This window comes from Indicator indicator, chromosome 1 (assembly GCF_027791375.1).
Source record: "Indicator indicator isolate 239-I01 chromosome 1, UM_Iind_1.1, whole genome shotgun sequence".
Classification (NCBI taxonomy): Eukaryota; Metazoa; Chordata; class Aves; order Piciformes; family Indicatoridae; genus Indicator; species Indicator indicator.
Window position 1 is genome coordinate 87,680,335 of NC_072010.1, and position 19,306 is coordinate 87,699,640.

General features: G+C 40.9%; 1 protein-coding gene across 1 annotated transcript in view; it reads right to left on the reverse strand.

The window, feature by feature from the left end:
• F5 (coagulation factor V) overlaps nt 1-14,011 on the reverse strand; it is a 40,273-nt gene extending 26,262 nt beyond the window's left edge. The window contains exons 1-7 of the mRNA XM_054386101.1: nt 13,851-14,011; nt 10,467-10,558; nt 8,863-8,985; nt 6,139-6,351; nt 2,836-2,979; nt 1,494-1,715; nt 612-777 (exon numbers count right to left, since the gene is read on the reverse strand). Coding sequence (XP_054242076.1) covers nt 612-777; nt 1,494-1,715; nt 2,836-2,979; nt 6,139-6,351; nt 8,863-8,985; nt 10,467-10,558; nt 13,851-14,011 — 1,121 coding nt within the window. The remainder of the gene's footprint in view (nt 1-611; nt 778-1,493; nt 1,716-2,835; nt 2,980-6,138; nt 6,352-8,862; nt 8,986-10,466; nt 10,559-13,850) is intronic.
• Between the last annotated feature and the right edge of the window lie 5,295 nt (nt 14,012-19,306).

Here is a 19,306-nt window from a genome sequence, read left to right on the forward strand (position 1 = left end):
TCTTACTCTTGAGGATTGTTTATTTCAGCAGAATTCATGTTGAAAAGTAATTTAGAAAATAGGCTTGTAAGCATACATAAGGGTAGGGCATTTCCTCAATCATCTTTGTATTTTGGGCTCCCTGTTAAAGGCAAAACAGAGTCCACTTTTTGACTCCTCAGCAAAGGAAGTCATTGACACACTGGTGAGAGCCCAGTGGAGGGCCACCACAGTAATTAGAGAGCTACAGCACATGACACAAAAGCAAAATTTCTGTTTATTCAGTTCTGCACAGACGTGACCAAGGGAGCATCTTATTTTTATCTTCAACTACCAGATGGGTGATTATAGAGAACACAGAACCAGATTCTTCTTAGGGTAGCAGAATAAAGAGATGAGATACAGTGGACACACCCCACAACATGAGAAAGTCTGATTAGAGGTAAGGAAAAACTTTTCACTGTGAGGTTGCAAAGGTACCCAGGGAAATTGAGGAGTGTCCGTTGCTGGAGGCAACGAAAGCTCAGTTTGATCCAAGTTTGACATCGGATCCCCAGAGTTCCTCTCCAACCTGAATTACTCTGTGATTTCATGTTAACATTGCATGCTATGTCAACAAAGTATTATTTTACCTGTCAAGACTATCTTGAATATTTGGGGCATAATCCCAGGTAATTTCTTCTGCAGCAATGAAATATTCCCAATTTTTGACCATGCGACGCTCTTTGTAGGAGAGCTGACTCTTCTTCACCTCTTTGTCCCCACAGTCTCTTACAGTCAGGTAACCATGCATTCCAGCTAATTGAGAAGAAACAGTACCACAGTGACTACCCATGTTATGAACACTTAGTACTTCAACTGCATTTCTCACCTCTTTAGTCAAGGCTGCCAGCAAGCTTTTGTTCACCCAATTTGCCACCTTTCCAGCCTTGAAAAGGCTGCATCCATCTAAAATATGGGACATCCTCCAAGGAACCCATACTAATCAAATGGAATACAGAAGTTCTCTCAGCTAGCCCTCTTTGAAAATACCAGCTGAACAGAGGGAAGACTATTCTTTTTCCTGTTTTGTTTTCCAAAACATGCCTTCCAGCTCTCATAAGAGAGACATTTCTCTCACTCTTTTAAACAGAATGTTGATCACTGCTGAGAGACACCCACTTTGAAATGATGAAAAGCAAATATTTTCATCAGATTGAGTGACCCTTAACTGGAAGTGCTTATCTTCTCAGGAAACAGGTGCTTCCTTACTCATTTTATAGCGGTGCTTATCGACCAGCTCACAGACTTAGACACTGGAGTACTGACTCACTGTTGCTCTGTGATCTGCACAGATCAGTAAAGCTGCAGATAAAAATGCCTTTTAGCTCATTTCAGCAGAATGCCCTGTTCTCCAGTGGCTTCTTAGTGAAGTGACAACCATCTCAAATTTAGTAACTGTACCACTGCTTAACAGTACATGCCATTTAGGACATAAAGAGGGGGACAGCTCTAATAAATAGATGTTTCCTTGCCTTGCAGGTGCTTTTGAACAAGGGAAGATATCAGCCACCTTCCTTCCTCACTCACTGTCATGTTTACTGTGGCTGATGATCCTCCCACGAGGTTAACAGTAGACACTCGGCGATGTCTTTGCTCCATAGACTGGCCATTGATATGAATGGAGAAAATTTCTGGCTTGGAACTCATTCCTATCAAATGCCAGCTGATGTTGTCATATGCACAAGCCTCTAAATCTGAAAGAGAAATGAGAGTAGGGTTCAGAATACGGGCAAATCCTGCATGTTCCCTGTGCACACTAGATCTGAAATGAATATTTTTTAAAAGTCTTCTGACTCTTGTGGTCAGTGTTTGTAACAAGCAGAAGTTTCAGAAGCTTGTAAATGGAATAGGCACCAAAATCCTGTAAGTCGGTGGAAGGCAGGTGTTTGAATCTTACAACATGACTTACAGTGAGCTGTGGAAGGAGGAAGATCAGTAGCTTCTTTTGGAATGATGTCCTTGTATGGGGAAAAAAAAGAAAGAAAGAGGGGGGGGGAAGCGGGGGTAGGGGAAAGAGAAGAAGAAAAAAAAAAAGAAGTGGGATGAAAGAGGGGGGAGGGAAAAAAAAGGGGGAAGAAAGATAAAGAGAAAAAGAAAAAGAAAAAATGAAAGAAAAAAGAGAAAAGGGGGGAAAAGAAAAAAACTTAAAAGAAAAAAGGAAGAAGAAAAAATAAAAATAAAATAAAAAAGGGAAAAAGAAAAGAAGGGTGGAGAAGAGGGGAAAAAAATGAGGGAAAATGAAAAAGAAAAAAGTCAAGGATAAGGGTCCAAGCCAAAGAATGAGATTGTGTCTTAGTGTCAGTAACTACCCTATCCAAGATTTGTTTGAAAAACCTCACCTAAGACAGACTTTTGTATTTGCTCAATGGTTAAGAAAATAGTTCCTTAGGAGAACAAAGGGAAAACACTAGCAACAGAATAGCCCAGTTATCAATCTCCGAGTCTTCCCACTTAAGAGTCTAATTTAATGGTAACTGACTTCCCATTTCCAGGAAGTTCTTCACCTATTACGTTCACTTAACAACATAACTCTTCCTCATCAGCTGAGTTAAAAAAAAAAAGAGATTTTTTTTTTTAAATTTTAGTTTGGTAATCTCATTCTTTGAGCAGAACTCTTCTTAGAAGCAATCTTGTTGTTCTTATCAGCAATATGACTTCCTCCCAGCAGCACAATTTCTCTTCTAGAATTTAGATGTTCACAGACATGTCCTAATAAAGGCTGTATCCCATTCCTCCACATCCCTGTGCTCTTACATAAAAACGAGTCTTCAGCCTTCATCAGTTAATTTCATTTCACATAAGCCTGAACAGTACCTGGTAATGTTCCATCAGCATAGCCATTAATTGTGTACTTGAGTGATGCCGATTTTTGCCAGCTCTTGTTTTCATCAAACACACCAAACATCAGTACATACTCCTTGTCAAAAAGTTTCTGTGACCCATCCTCATTTAGGCTTCCTATGAAGAAGAAACAACAGGTCTTAATCTGAAGCATCAGTGTAGTGGCATTAATGTGTATTTAATGAGCTGGCTTCACCTGGCTAAAATAAGACCTTAACAATGTTCGTAACGTGATTTTATTTCTGAAAGTGCTTTTGGTAGAATCATCTGCAGTGCAAACTTTACTTCTGCACATTCCACACAGACCTGGTGTGATGATAGGACCTCAAGTTCCACCAGGGGAGGTTTAGATTAGATATTAGGGACAATTTCTTCACCAAAAGGGCCAACAGGCACTGGAAATGGCTGCCCAGGAAAGTGGTTGAGTCACCATACATGAAGCTGTTTAAAAGACATTTGGATGAGGTGCTTAGGGACATAGTCTGAGAATCATGTACAGGGAGATGTCAGGTTATGGTTGCACTCAATGACCTTAAGGTCTTTTCCAACCAGGTGATTCTGCAATTCTATGAGTTTACTGCTTCTTTCTGTAGATTGCTCACCAATTTCCATTTGCTACTTTCAATATATAATCCAGGACTAAAATAGACGTTCTTCTGGACTGCAGGAAATAAAAATTTGGGGGCCTGTTAATCACTACTTGGTGGCAGTGGAAGCAGTTATCTTCACTGTAATCCTTCCTATTTGTGAGAGGCTACAAAGTCCTGTTTTCCTGCACAAAAGGAGTCTCAGATCAACAGAAGAATTCATCCCCAAGAACGTTCATTAATGCTTTAACCTAAAAGTCCACTTTTTATAACCTCTGCAGGTTATACCACCTATGGTGCTCTTAATGTGTCAGACTGTGCTGGGTTGACGCCGGCCAGCAGCCAAGCACACACAGGGAGAGAGCAGGAAGAACAAAGGTGATAAAGCCTGTAGGTCAATAAAGATGTGGGTCAACAGGTAAAAGAAAGAGGGGGTAAAAAACCACTCAAGCAACATGAAAGCAATCACCCTTCATCTCCCACATGCAGTCTGATGCCTATTCAGTCTCTTGGAAACAGCCACCTTGGATGTCAACACCCCTCACTCCTCCCACACTGCTTCTTTTTTCTCTACCTCCAGTTTCCATGACATTACATGGTAGGAAATATCCCTTTGGCCAATTTGGTTCATCTGTCTAGCTGTGTCCCCTTCCCAACCTCTCACCCACCCTTAGCCTACTAAACCGGGGAGGTCTGAGCAGGAAAAAGAGAAAGGCTTAACACTGTGTGTGGCAGTTTGGGCTGGGTGCATAACGCTACTGCCACATAAACTACACCTCCACCAGTAAGGTGGACATGGGGAACAGCATATTTCTACTCATAAATCCTGTGCCCTATCAATCCATCTGCAAAGTCATTCTCTTTCTTCCTTCTCTGCTCCCGTGGGAGATGCTTCCCTATCGGGTAACGGTGGGGGAGTATCTCAAGGCCTCTTAGACCTGTCCAGGCCTAATGCCAGGAGGAGAAGTTGGGGGGAGGGCAGTCTCAGACCTGGCCAGCCTGAGACCAGCCTAGCAGTGGGGGGAAGAAAGAGCCCTGGGGGTTTTGATATACCCTCAGGTGGGGAGAAGGGAAGAGTTGGGAGGTCTTTGGGGTGTTGTAGAAGGGACTCTGTATGCTTTGGGATATCTTTGCCACTATGCTTTGTAGTTTTTGTAGTTTCACCAATTGCTTTTCCATTTAAACTTTCCATCACTCTCCAATCCGTTTGTGTGAGTGTCATTCTTTTGTCCCTCTCGGGGCAAGAGAGGATCTGTCTGGCCTCAAACCAGGACACTGTGCAAGCACTGTTCAGCAACAGGTAAAACATGAGTGTATTATCAACACTGTATAGCCACAAGTCCAAAACACAACAGCATATAAGCTGCTGTGAAGAAACTTCAATTCATATTCATGAATTTCATTCAAATACATGAAACTGTTGCACAGCTATCACCTGCAGCGCCCAGTCAAAGAAAAACTGTTCCAAAGTCTTACAAGTGTGATAAGTTAGCCATTGGTCTTTGCTCTAGCTAATTGTTGTGAAGGTAGTGGTCAAACCAATCTAGCTCAAATTCCTATTCAGCTCAAACCCACAATATACGCATGAATTTGAGAAGCCTGAGAAGGAAGGAAAGCAGGCAATTCCAAAGTATTTGTCCAGATTAACTCCAACAGTATGCCATAAAATGCACATATACACATGAACACAGAGAAAGAAATCCCCCCAAATAGGAAAATAAGTTCTAGATAAAACTAAAAGCACTAATCCTCAAAAAATGTCACAAGGAACATGATTAATATTAATACCACTCCTGTGAGGTGACATGAGTAAGTGTGCTCTGCAATTCAATGGATATCTATCAGGAGTGCTCTTGTACAACCCACACTGAGCCAGTTTTATGTTTACTTCCAGGAAAGCTTCAAAGTCCAAGTCCATGCAGTCTGCAGTCTAAAATATTTGACTCAAACTGCAGGGAGGAGGATCAAGATAAACTCTCAAATTTTTCCAATCCTTTCAGTGAGACTCTAAGATTTAAGGGACCAATACAGTGGCATGCTGCTCCAAACTTCCCTCAAACCTAGCAGTTATTTACAAGCCCTGCAACTCACTAGTTTGTATTAGTGGAGATGGAATCCAATGACTCAAAGTGCTACAATCTCAAGTCCCTGATCACATGCAAGGGAGTTTTGAAGACTTACAAGCTATTCAAATTTGGCCATATTTTCAAATGAGTAGCGAAAGACACATTGCTCTGCAATTTCAAGCCTTTGTTACAGAAGAAAGAGTGCTACAGCCTCTTGATCAGACAGCCTTTAAAAGGCATGGGTAAAACAATGAATTTCCTGCATTGTTCTCTGGAATGGCTGAACCATTTTGAACAAAGCTTTAAAATACATTTATTCAAAGACAGGAAAGTTCAGGCCATGTAATTATCAATAAAGCAACTGAAAATGCAGCCAGAACAGGCAAATACATCTAGTAATGATTTTTTCTCTCTCTTGTATAATTCTAGGATTGATATGCGTGAACTCTGGCATTAAAAAGTTTGAGCATTCTGAAAGAAAGGTGTGGAGAAATATCTACTTTATTCTGCATGTAAGGGTGTGAAAAGGAAAATAATTTCTCTTCCCTCATTATCATACAAGCGTAACGTTACTAAGAAATTAACCTGTATTACCTTATAGCACTCTTAAAGCACTTCATTACCTTTCTTACAAATAAGCAGTGCTCCAATCAGACCAGAGTTAAAATCCATTACCATGTTCTCATGAGAATAATATGCATAAGTAAGACAAGGCAGGTCAGCTTCTCTTGGACCAACTTCTTCTGTTATATCCCACACATATGTGTAGACCTGGCCTGGAAGTACAGCATCATCTCGTTTTTCTGCAGACATTGTTCCATCATCATACAGGGAGCCTGTCAAGAAAAGAGTCAGCAGGGTGGCATGAAGACAAAGAGCAGTTAAAGCATCTGAAATACCTTCCTACAAGAAAGAGTCTAGAGAACAAGTCTTACGAGGAGAGGCTGACAGAACTGGGATTGTTTAGTCTGGAGGAGAGCAGGCTGGGGAAGACCTCAGTGCTCTCTACAACTACCTGAAAGGAGGCTGGAGTGAGGTAGGGGTTGGTCTCTTCTTCCTAGTACCAGGGGATAGGATGAGAGGAAATGTCCTGAAATTGTGTCAGGGGAGGTTTAGTTTGGATAGTAGGAAAAATTTCTTTCCTGAAGGAGTGGTCAGGCATTGGAACAGGCTGCCCCGGGAGGCGGTGGAGTCACCATCCATGAAGGTATTCCAGAAACATGTGGACATGGCGCTTGGGGACATGCTTTAATGGCCATGGTGGTCTTAGGTTGGAAGTTGGTCTTGATCTCAGAGGTCTTTTCCAACTGAAACAATTCTGTGATTGTAAACAATTTCAAAAGCTTGGTAGTTTCTTGCTTACATGACACTTCAGCTTCACAACAATGATTCCACTCAAATAGCAGACAGCAGCACAGGGGAGAGTAGCTCTTCTACCATCCTGTTTCTTATGCAGTAAAGATTTCCTAGAGCTGTCAACACTGCCAAAAGATGGGACTTTTCATAAGTCTGATTAGACTTAGGACAGCATGGTACTTCAGCCTCTGCTCATTGATACTCTGTGGAAGAATCCTGCCCACTTCATTAATTTTCTAATTGTCTCACAAGCCCTTACACAGGCTAGCATTGCCTTGCTGCCTTAGGCTTTTGGATATGCACTGCACATCCAGATGGCAGCAACGGCTCATAACTATTTCTACCATATCCAACGAATCTGCAATATGCCAAAGGGGAGCCAGAAAATGAAAAACCTAGGTGCAAAAGGCACATTAATAGAATTGTCAAACTGCCTGTCACTTCCAATGACAACTTTTATTCATCTCCATGAGATGGGGTTCCAGAGCTCTTTCTGTACCAAGACTACAAACAAAGCCTTGAATAAATCTGTAAACTGCAGGTCAGAGCTCTGGCTCAGCACCCAGCACAGGGCAATTCAAGAAGTTTGGGCAACCAAAAGCATTCTGTGCTAGTGCAGACACTTAACTGTCAATTTGACACAGTTTATGATCTCTATTTGTTAGTCACAGGAGAGCTGACAGAATCACTATGGTTGGAAAAGACCCTTAAGATCATCAAATCCAACCATTATCTAACTACCAGAGCCACTACTATGCCATATCCTGGACCACCATATCTAGACAGCTTTTAAATACACCCAGGGATGGCAATTCAAAGAAGCAAAACACCACAAAGCTGAGCATGGAATGCTGAGCATCAGAACAACACGATTAGCACTGTTGGCTACCTTTACCAGACACATCCTGATGTACATTAAGGCCAGGGATCGGGAAAAGTTTTTTTAGGACCTGTACTTAAGGGTTTACATGTCCTGAAATAGCGTATTTTGCAATTACATGGGAGCTGGACCAGATGACCTCCAGAGGTGCCTCCCAAGTTCAAGCACTGTGATTCTGTGAAACAATATTAGCACACAGGCAGCTGGTCAGGAGACTCTGCATGTCAGATGGCACGTACTGCTAGTGACACATTGATGAAAGGAAGAAACACACAATGGGTGCAAAACTTTAATCCAGAATCAACAGATGTTTCTATTATACTTATCCTTGCTTGATAGAAGCCCTGCAGAGAAAGATTTGGGGGTGCTGATTGATGAGGTGCTTGACATGAGCCAGTGATGTCTGCTGGCAGCCCAAAAAGCCAACCCATCCTGGGCTGCATCAAAAGATGAGTGGCCAGCAGGTCAAGAGAGGCGATTCTGCCCCTCTGCTCTGCTCTTGTGAGACCCCACCTGGAGTATTGTGCCCAGTGCCTCAGCACCCAACACAATTAGGACATGGATCTGTTGGAGAGGGTCGAAAGGAGGGCCATAAAGATGATTAGAGGGCTGGAACACCTTTCCTGTGAGAATGGGCTGATGGAGTTGGGTCTGTTCAGCCTGGAGAAAGTGAGGCTCTGAGGAGACCCTACAGCAGCTTTCCAGTACCTGTAGGGGGTCTACAGGAAAGCTGAAGAGGGACTATTTATAAAGGCCGGTGGTGATAGGACAAGGGGCAATGGTTTTAAACCAGAGCATGGTAGATTTAGATTGGACATAAGGAAGAAGTTCTTTAGTGTGAGGATGGTAAGACACTGGAACAGGTTGCCCAGAAAAGTTGTGGACACCTTATCCCTGGAAATGTTTAAGACCAGGCTGGGTGAGGCTTTCAGCAAGCCCTGTCCATGGCTGAGGGTTGGAACTAGATGATCATTAAGGTCCCTTCCAACAATGATTCCCATAGAATTGTCCCCACTCTATTATCCTCAAACACTGGTCTAGACCCCTCTCAATATTTCATGTAGTCGTCTACAAGTAATTGAACAAAACTCAGAGTTTTTACAGTATTTACCTTCTGCATTTTTGTTGTAAACTATGCCTTGGGGATGAATACTGACTGGCTTGTCAGCCATATTCTTAAGATGAACTACTAAAGTATCTCCCACTTCAGCATGTAGAGTTGGTCCCAGAAGACCTGTAGTAATTCAGGAGAAAGAGAGAGGGAGGAAAACGTGAGCAAAACAATACTTTTACAGAGAAACAAAGAGTTTTCTGTCTCCACTAAGGAACGTGAGCTCTCTAAGTACAAGCTGCAAAATGAATACAGGCAAGGAATGCAATAGGACTGTAATGAAGATTTACCTGTAAAAAAAAGGCACATGGGGATTTAACACCTGCAGCTCAGTCAGGAATGTTATTAATTTCGTCTCTGGCAACTAGTACATAAAAATCACAGAAAAATGTGGGGGAAAAAAGTTTTTCCAGATAGAGAAAATTTATCAAAAACTTCATGTTGAGGTTCATTAGAATTTCTACAAATCGTTCACACACAACACAAAGGATTTGGCATGGGGCTTGGACCAGATGATCTCTAGAAGTTCCTTCCAAACCAAACCATTCTGTGATTCTGTAATTAAACACTTTTAGGAAGGCAGATGTTTTATAGTTTAAGGGTTTGGAGGAGAGCATTCACATGCATTTCTTTAAATAGTATTCTCAATGCCAGAACAAAAAGGTCAATCCCAAAACGTTCTCTAAAGAAATAATCGGTTCCATGTTGCAAATTTCTTCAGGCATACCCTGCAAGAAGGTTTAAGAAGAGCTTGTTTCCCTACTCTCCAGGCTGCAAAAATAGGCAAGGGAAGAAACTTGCTGAGACAAACTTTGGCTTGTTAGTTGCTTTTCCTGTAAACTATTTTATAAATTTCTTTCTCTGAAAAGAGAGAAGCAGCTTCAGAAAGCACATGGGAGCAAACAAAATTGGAAGGAATCAGATCATAGACTAGACCTTTTAGGGCAACTTGTAATAATTTCACATCACCAACCTCACACGTTTACTTCAAAATGTAAATCTGAATATCTAACATCTGAAGTTGGTTTATCTATTAATATGAAGCACAGACAGACTATATAATACTCTGCATAACTATCAGAACACAAGTACCATATTTATGTATGGCATAACAGCTTGCCTCCATCTATTTGAAGTGTCTTCAAGCAGCAACAGACACAGCTTTCACTCCTAACCTCATAGATTTTCGTATACCTTTTCACTGACCTATCAGAAACATATTTAGCCTCAGGGCTTAAGCTCTTTCCATGTGAATTTATAGTATCACCACTGCAACTGTGATATACAAGACTCAGTGCGTATGGGAAGTCTCAACAGCAGATGCTGAAAAGTCTCAACAACAGATGCTGAAAAGTCTCAACAGATACTGAAAACAACAGAAATAAGAATTAATTTGCAGCTAGCACTGAGCCCCAGCCTCTGAAAATCCAATCTCCCTATGGCTTTTGAAAGTGCATTGCACTGTAGAGACCTCATTCCTGGTGCCTATTTGGTTTAAGTGGAAAATGATGGACATAAATATACAATACAGCCTTGCTTCCCTTGTTATTAGCTTTGCAATAAGCAACAAATAAAAACACTCAGAGCATTTCCTTCCTGTTTACCTGAAAATCTATTTGCTGGCTTTTCTTTTTTAAAATCCACTTCATATTCTCTGTAAGAGATTTTCTTATACACAGGATCTGAATGTTCCAATCTGAAACCAAAAGAGTTAAAACAAAGGTAAATGAAAGGGCAAAGATTCTAGGAGATATTTCAGAAAGCAAATCCTGGAATTTCATTTAATAACTTGCACAAGGCAAGGCAACACAGTCCAACTCTTTGTAGCATCTTCCCCTCTCGTTCTTACTTTGCTGAGGGGGGATGTTCATGAGCTAGGGTGTTTCACATTAAACCTTCTGTTACAGTACCTAGCACCTGATGTTGCTGACGATTTCCGTAAATGCTTTTCATTCTGTGATGAAGATGTCTTAGTTTTTTAAGACACAGAGGAAGATGTCTTGAGTGGGCTTAACCTAGAAAGCATCTGACAAAATGCAGTGAAACAGACTTCAATTTCTCTTTACTCAGCTCTGTGCTTGGATTTTAAAACTCACCACAACGATTCTACCACGTCATTAACAGCAGGCTCCTGTAGCGACAGACCTTGCAGGGAAACACAAAACTGTTTCCTGACAACATCTAAGGATCTCACAGCAAGTCAGAAAATTGCTTTCTGGGAAACACGCTGCAAGCGTCCTTACGCTTGTTATGTAAATAAATCAGGCACCCCGTAGGGCACACGATGTTTCCTTCGAAAATATTTAGGCAAGCAGAAGGAAACCAGCACACAACACATCTGAAAAGGAAATAATTACCAGAAGAGGGCTGGAAGACTAATAGCTTGTATGTTTGTTATTTTTATTGGCTGATTTCTGATAGCACGTGTGACGACTGAATCCAAAAGCAATTCCACTTGCTTTGTTTTTTTAATGACCTTTCAGGTGCATTACGAAAACAAAGAAGTGGAATTGCTTTTGGAGTCACCGTCCCTGAAAGTGTTTACAATAAGACTGGATGAGGCACTTAGTGCCATGGTTTAGTTGATTAGATGGTGTTGGGTGATAGGTTGGACTGGATGATCTCGAAGGTCTTTTCCAACCTGGTTCATTCTGTGATTCTGTGGTGGTGGGAAGGTGACGGGCTGCTCGAGCATCGAGGACAGAGGTAAGAAAATCGAGCTCGTTTCAGTGACATCCGGAGTCCACAAGGGGGGGATCTCTTTTTGTAGAGATCTTGTGTAAACGCCCGGCTGACACTGTCACGACAAAAGGCCATCAGAAGCCGTTCAGGTTTCAATTCATCCCCTTCTCTTTGAAGTCACTGATGAAATGTTTTCACTCTGTAAGGAGAATGACCCAATCCATAGCCTTCATTGACAAGTGCTGCCGTAATGTGGCAACGTTAACAGAATGTACACGCCAGACGCTGAGGTGGAGGAGTAAATTCATCAGCGTCATTGTATAGCTAGAAGGAACAAACCAGGCAGCTCACCAACGCTTTGGAAATCTCAGAACACGCAAGCATGGCCACTTACATAACCCTCGGGAATGGCAGCAGCAGCGCTGCTTGCACAGACCAGGGGGGTTTGCTTTGCTCTCAAGTGTCTCACCAATGTCAGTTGTGTATGGTAACAAATCTCCACAAAGACCACTGACACTCAGAGAGTTAAGGGATCTTTTCCGGCCTGTATAACTAAGAAACGAAGGAAATAGTTCAGGAAGAACCGGGGTGGTGGTGGTGGTTCAGCCTCCCTTCAGTTTTTTAGAACCAAAAGCAGAAGAGTATCACATTTTTACACTGTATTTAGAAGTTCAGCATCTACTGAAATCAGAGCAAGGTACATACCAAAATGCCCTTGGGATCCAAGCCATTAATTCTCTTTTAGTGAGCATTTTTGTGGTGTGTTTGGGTTTTTTTGCTTAGTTTTTTCCTTTTTTTTTTTTTAATTGGTTTGGGGTTTTGTTTGTGTTTGGTGGTTGTGGGGTTTTTATTATTATTTGTTTTTTTTTTTTTTTTTGTCATTTGATTGTTTTGTTTGGTTGGTTTTGATGTGCATTCTTTTTTTTTTAAGTTGCATTTCTGTAAACACTACAAAGTTCATCAAATCCATCTGATATATGAGTGACTTGCCCTAAATACTTACGCGAGGTATCTCGGTAGGCATTGTGTATGAAAACCTCCTGGCTAATTGCAGGGTATTTACAAGGGTTTGTACTTACAGGACCAGGGAGAATGGCTTTAAGCTGGAAGAAAGTAGATTTAGACCGGATGTTAAGAAGAGATTCTTTACATTAAGGGTGGTGAGACACTGAAACAGGTTACCCAGGGAGGTTGTGGGTGCTACCTCCCTGGAAGTGTTCAAGGCCAAGTTGGACAGGGCCTTGAGCAGCCTGGTCTAGTGGAAGGTCTCCCTGCCCATGTGGCAGAGGGGCTAGAACTAGATGATCTTTAAGGTCCCTTCCAACCCAAACCATTCCATGATTCTATGAACTGGAAACGTCCTTTACATAAACATCCAGAAATGCAATACATGTTTAAAAAAAATTAAATCACAAACCAAGCAAAAATAAAGCAAACAAATACATAAAAACCCTGCAGTCTTGTCCAAATGGACCCTTCAGTGCAGGAAAACAAATGATTAGTACCGTTTCATGTTACTTCATGAATAAATAAAAGCTGTGTATGGAGTATAGTGAACACAGCATAAGAATGAAGCCTGACTCAAATGTAATTCTAGACCACACCTAAGTGGTGTAGTTTCTGTATAAACAAAATGAACACTGCCTTTGCAGTGTTGATAATCCTAACAGTAGCAATGCAAATATTTTATATGCTTAATTTGCATATGTGTGTAGACTGGCCATTCTGCAATGCTATCTGAAAAAAAAAAAAGTACTTAGTATTTTCACTTAATGAAGTATAGCAGTGCTTGATTCTACAACCTTTACTGAGCAGGACTCAGGGTGGACATTTCACAAAAACTACAGAGCAACTCAAACAACATAGCTGGTTCCAAAGTTCATCAGGCTCTGATTTAAGTGAAAGTGATAGTATCCAAATTGGAACGTATTTGTTCCTTCAGCAAATTCTACCATCTGAAAGTTTTTGAAATCTTACCAAACTGTGGCACCCAAACCCATATACATGAAACAGTCACATTAAAAACTAAACAACAAGCATCAACTCACACAGAAGATGACAAAAGCAAGTCCTGAAACATAATTGCAAAAGTGCTCTGAAAATATAAAAATAATTCCATCTACTAATGAAGCAAATTAAAAGGAGCTTTTATACTTCACTGGCTCCAGTTCAGACCACACTTTCTAAAGCCAGGCGAGTTCTGCTGAAGCCAACAGATAAGGCTGTAAAATTCCACAGGAGACAGCATACATAAAATAGTCACAAGAAAGGACTAGTTTCATCCCTCTTATCCCATACTTTGTTACCTGGACTTTTCCTCAGATTCTGGTTTGTAGGTCCAGCTAGTGATCTGAGCAGCTATATAGTGCTCCCTGACCTTCATAGCTCCCACCACACTCTTCGCTGAGTCTGGCCACCATGAACCAAGCAGAAGCAAGAGGAAAAGACGCATGCAGTGGAGTGTCATGATACAGATGCCTGTTAATGCTGTTCTGGAAGACAAGGCTGAAACAGCTGCTTTTATTGCTGTTGCTGCTCCTAACTTCCCCTCAGAAATGAAATAATTATGATGCAAGAGGTTAACAGGATTTGCTATGTTCAGGTCATTGCTCTTCACCTCCTCCTCCTCCCCTTGCTGACAGGGATCCAATAGAGAGTAAAAAAAGCCCTCTTTAAACTACCTTCCCTCCCCTCCTCCACACCATCTTCAGTGAGAGACAAGCACCAAGCTGAAGCAGCTTCAGCCCCACTACAGCCTGTGGTTGGGTCAGTGCCTACTGAAGCAGTAGGATATCAGAGGCAGAAAACAATTACTTAGATTACTTAAAATTACAGGACATTTTACTTCTGTAGTAAGGAAGAGGCCAGGGAGCATGTTTTCTATCTTCCCAGAAAACAGAAACCCAGCACATGGCTGGCACTGATGAAAATTTCGCAGTTAGATGCTACACCTCCAAAGAAATCATTCCCAGTCAGAAAGCAAAATACTGAAGAATGAGGTGTGGGAACTAGAAGATCTAAATCTATTTAGATTTTGATTTCTATTTAGATTTTAAAATCTAAATTTCAAATCCAGTACATATACTGCATGCTGATAATAGTAATTCAGTAACCTTTCTAAACATGTTGTCAGCATAGGTTTGGTTGCTGCTACACTCTCAGGTAATGGATAACAAATTGGCTTCTCAGTGGCAGGTCAACCTGAAGACTTGCCTGTAGTCAGAATCTTTCTAATCTATAGTCTTTACTAGCATTTGTTGACGTTTATCTAAAGAGAACTGATTATGAGAATACCTTTTGATAAGCCAATTACCAATGTCAACTATATCACCCAAAACATTTCCCTGTTTTTACAAGTGCTGAGAACTTTGTCAAAATAATAATAAAATTGTTGAGTGTGTTTACCACACAGAGCTCACCAGAAGAAGGAAAAATCCCTACCTGTGTTTTTTTCACAGATAGATCACAACAAAATTTTCAATATTTGCTAGTTTTCATGAAAAAAACCCCTAAACTCCCAAATTAAAATAATTCCACTTCCTCAGACTACTTCAAAACATCTTCAGTTTTAGGTTTGATACATTGTTCAACAGCAGAATAATCTAACTGGAAGCTTGGTTAATTCTAACCAAACTACAGAATGATAGAATTGTTTCAGTTGGAAAAGACCTCTAAGATCATTGAGTCTAACCATCAACCTACATCCACCACAGCCATTAAATCAAGACCAGAAGTGCCACATCCACATATACCACATGGCTTTAGAAATGATAGAGAAGAAGACTGGGGGGGGGGGGGGGGAAATATGGATGAATACCAATAAAAGAATGCTTCCTACCAAACTCCAGAATAGTTTGGTGCCTAAACCTGAAAACAAGAGCAATCATTTAGACAACATAAGACTACAGACTTCATGGAACAGTTCCAAGGCAGCAAACTGAGCTTAAATTACCTCCTACTGCATCTGCAGGGAGTTGATCACTTGTTCCCATGAGCTGCTTTGACACATGCATAATGCATGAAAATAATTCAGATTCCAGAATCCAGCAATAATAAAAATTGGCTAAAGATGTTCGTGCTGATATTGAAAAGAAAAATATTAGATAAACAGCCCAATAGTATTTAATTATTAATTGATTATAGTTTTGATTACAGAACTCATCATAATCCTTAGTAAACTACTTCAAGAGTTTAGATTGGATATTAGGAAGAATTTATTTGCTGAAAGAGTGGTTAGGCATTGGAACAGGCTGCCCAGGGAGGTGGTGGAGTCACTGTCCCTGAAAGAAATGATTAAGGAAGGATTAGATGTGGCACTTTGGGATATGGTCTAGTAATCATGGAGGTGTTGGGTAGAAGATTGGACCTGATGATCTGAGAGGTCTTTTCCAACCTTAATGCTTCTTCAAAAACTGTTAACTAAAAAGTTACAATAATTGTCTCTTTTCTACTGTAGTCCCAATCTAATCTCTGACTCAGGATCTGTTTCAGTGCTGGCGTTTAAGAGTTTGATACTTGGTGTGAAAATGCCTATGATTTAGATTTTGTGAAAAAAAAAATCTATGGCTAGATGGGCAATTCCTTCCTGTGACTCAGAGCTGACAGGAAGCAGCTGATGAAGTGCCTGGCACGTTCTGTTAAACCAAAACTATCTTCACTTTGAAGTTGGCTTGTCTCACCTCCAGTTCTTCAACACCTGTATGGAAGCACACAGAAAATATCAGGCATCTTTTTCAGATCAGAAACTGGTTCATGTTTGAGTACAATCTCCATCCATTGGGCTTTAAAACACTGAACTAAAACACGCTTTAAATAAGCCATAGAATCATAGAATTGTTTCAGTTGGAAGAGTCCTTTGAGATCATTGAGTCCAACCTTCAACTCAAGACCACCATGGCCATGAAACCATGTCCCAAAGTGCCATGTCCACACATTTCTTGAACACTTTCAGGGATGGTGACTCCAAGCCACCCTGCAAATCTGATTAATTACTTAAGTGTTTGAATTTTCCATTCTAGGTTTCTAATACTTAATTATTCCCTGTATTAAAAGCTAAAATCTGCAGGCTAAAAATTAATACCCAGAATATGTGGCTAAGACCTCTTGCTTTGTGACAGTGAGCTGGGAATCATCAAAGCTGAGATAAATTAGCTACTTCTATCCATTTTGATTAATTTTGGGGGTTTAGTTTTCAAATTCTTAGCTGAACAAATGGTAAAAGGAATTAACAATGCAGTACATCAGTAAAATGAGTTTTGCAAGGATGGCTGATAACACTGGCAGTTTTAAAGAAGAGTATCAGACCAGATCAAATCTCCTTTCCATTAAGATATATTGGTAGGCACCTATTAACCTTCTTTAACCTTTTAAGAACAAAAAGTCCAATCTTGACTACTCCCTTATCTTCTCTGCCCACACCTCTTGAACCATCTGAAATCATCTAGGTCAGCCTGTTTTTTCTTCAAGATATTGTAAGACACGGTCTTGTCTAGGATCTGGGAAGTTTCACAGTGTTCCAAAAATCGTTATTAATAATCCAAAGCCTTGTTCTTTTTCACCTGACCCTTTCTTTTAAATACCTGCGATTATATCTTCTGTTTGACATGGTAAAAGTCTAATACATACACAATTTTTTTTTTTAGTTAGCATTGTTTGCCTGCCAATTCACATGACAAGTGACTACAAAATACATTGTTCAGGCTGAAGTCTTCCAAGACAATGCAACCCTATTGTCTATTCATATATTACTGCATACAGTTCTGGTGCACGCAACACAAGAAGGACATCAAACTGCTGGAGCGGGTCCAGAGGAGGTCCGTGAAGATGATCAGAGGACCAGAGCACCTCCCCTGTGGGGACAGGCTGTGAGAGCTGGGGCTGTTCAGCCCGGAGAAGGCTCCAGGGAGACCTTCCAGTCCCTGAAGGGAGCCTACATGAAAGCTGGGGAGGGACTTTTTACAAGGGCTTGTAGTGATAAGACCAGGAGGGATGGCTTTAATGTGGAAGAGGGTAGATTTAGACTGACTCTTAGGACAAAATTTTTTACAGTGAATGCAATGAGAGACTGGAACAAGTTGCCCATGGAAGCTGTGGATGCCCTCTCCCTGAAAGTGTTCCAGGCCAGGGTGGAAAGGGCCTTGAGCAACCTGGTCTAGGGGAAGGTGTCCCTGCTGTGATGGTTTGTCGGTGGGGGGGGAATTTCAGCTCACACTGACACACTCTGCCTATGGTCCCTTTAAGGTCCCTTCCAACCCAAATGATTCTATGATCATTCTATGTATAGCTATACTTGTCAGCTTTTTCCACCTCACAATACTGCACATGCAGCACACGTAGTATTTTATTCTCATTGCTCATGCACATGTTCAAAAGCAATTTACATTTGGTCACCAGCAATAGCAGAAGACCTGTAGGCAAAAGCCATGTAAGGAAAGCACAAGCCTAGTCTATGTTGGCAAAACAATCTCTGCAGCACAGTAACAAGGTTGTTCCCAAAACTAAGCAGTATCTTTGGGATGTACTGACAGTGAAATGCCAATGGAAAAGAAAACATGGGAAAAGCAGTATCAGCAACACATTTAACACTAAAAGCAGCTCTGCATCTTCTAACTGGAGAAGATTACAGCCTGTTCCGACATTCAGTAATTCTTGCTACCCCACATGTGAAAATAAACTAAAAGAGTATCCTCTCAGTACTAAGGCTGACCTTTAAAACTAACTGGGATTGCTACTTTTTCATCCTAGACTCAGTCTGAGCAATTGAAAAAGGTAACTCTTTAGAAGAGCTGTAAAGGGGTGATTTGCAGCTTCCTGCAAATTATAGACTAGGACCCACCATAAACTTGGTGCTATTTCATCATAAATGCTTTCCAAAATGCTATAGCAGGCAATCATATCCTGTTGGCTTCCATCAGTTTATGATAACTGTACTACAGTGACTGGAAGGGAGCTAGTATAGATTTGTAGCATGGTTGGGGTGGGAAGGTCCCATCCTCACTGTAACAAACTTCTTCCTAATATCCAGTCCAAGGCCATTCCCTCTCATCCTATCACTACAAGTATAGAGAAGAAATAGTTGTCAAACAGTTTTAATTGCTAATAATGGACTGTTAATAATGCACTAATGTAGATCTCTCTCTCTCCTCCAAATACACAAATCAATGCACAATGGTCCAAACAAGCATATTTTCATTTCGTGCAGGGTGAAAGGACTTTCATGGGCAAACAGAGTTAATTATTGATCAGCAGTGAACCCATCATTCTGAAGCAGGTGAAAGACAGAGGGGGCACTTACCAAATCTGCCAGACATAACTTGGAACCAAAGCCATCATATAAATATCTTCACTTCTGCAAGAAGGCTCCAAAGCCAAGAGAGGTTCATTTGTGACATGGCTCATTTTAGAAGTTCAAAGTAGATGCACTAGGTCAAAAACTACATGAGCAGGCAAGAAGAAAAGATGGCTGAGGAACTTGGGCTTTCTTGAGACAAAGACATATTCCCCTTGAAGAAGTTGATGGGCTTTGTATTTGATGGCAGCTCACTTAAGAGCATATTCTGCATAACTGTTAAAGGGAAGCAGGCTGTATTACTCCTGGGGTCATACAGTGTACAGGGCAGTAAGAATGCAGGACAGCATTTCAAACTTCTCTGGAACTAAAGGCTTTATAAGATACAGGACCATGCTGACTTAAACCTACAAACATCCACATTTTGTAAACTAGTATTTTTCCTTAGCAGCAAAGCAAATGTCCTTGATTATA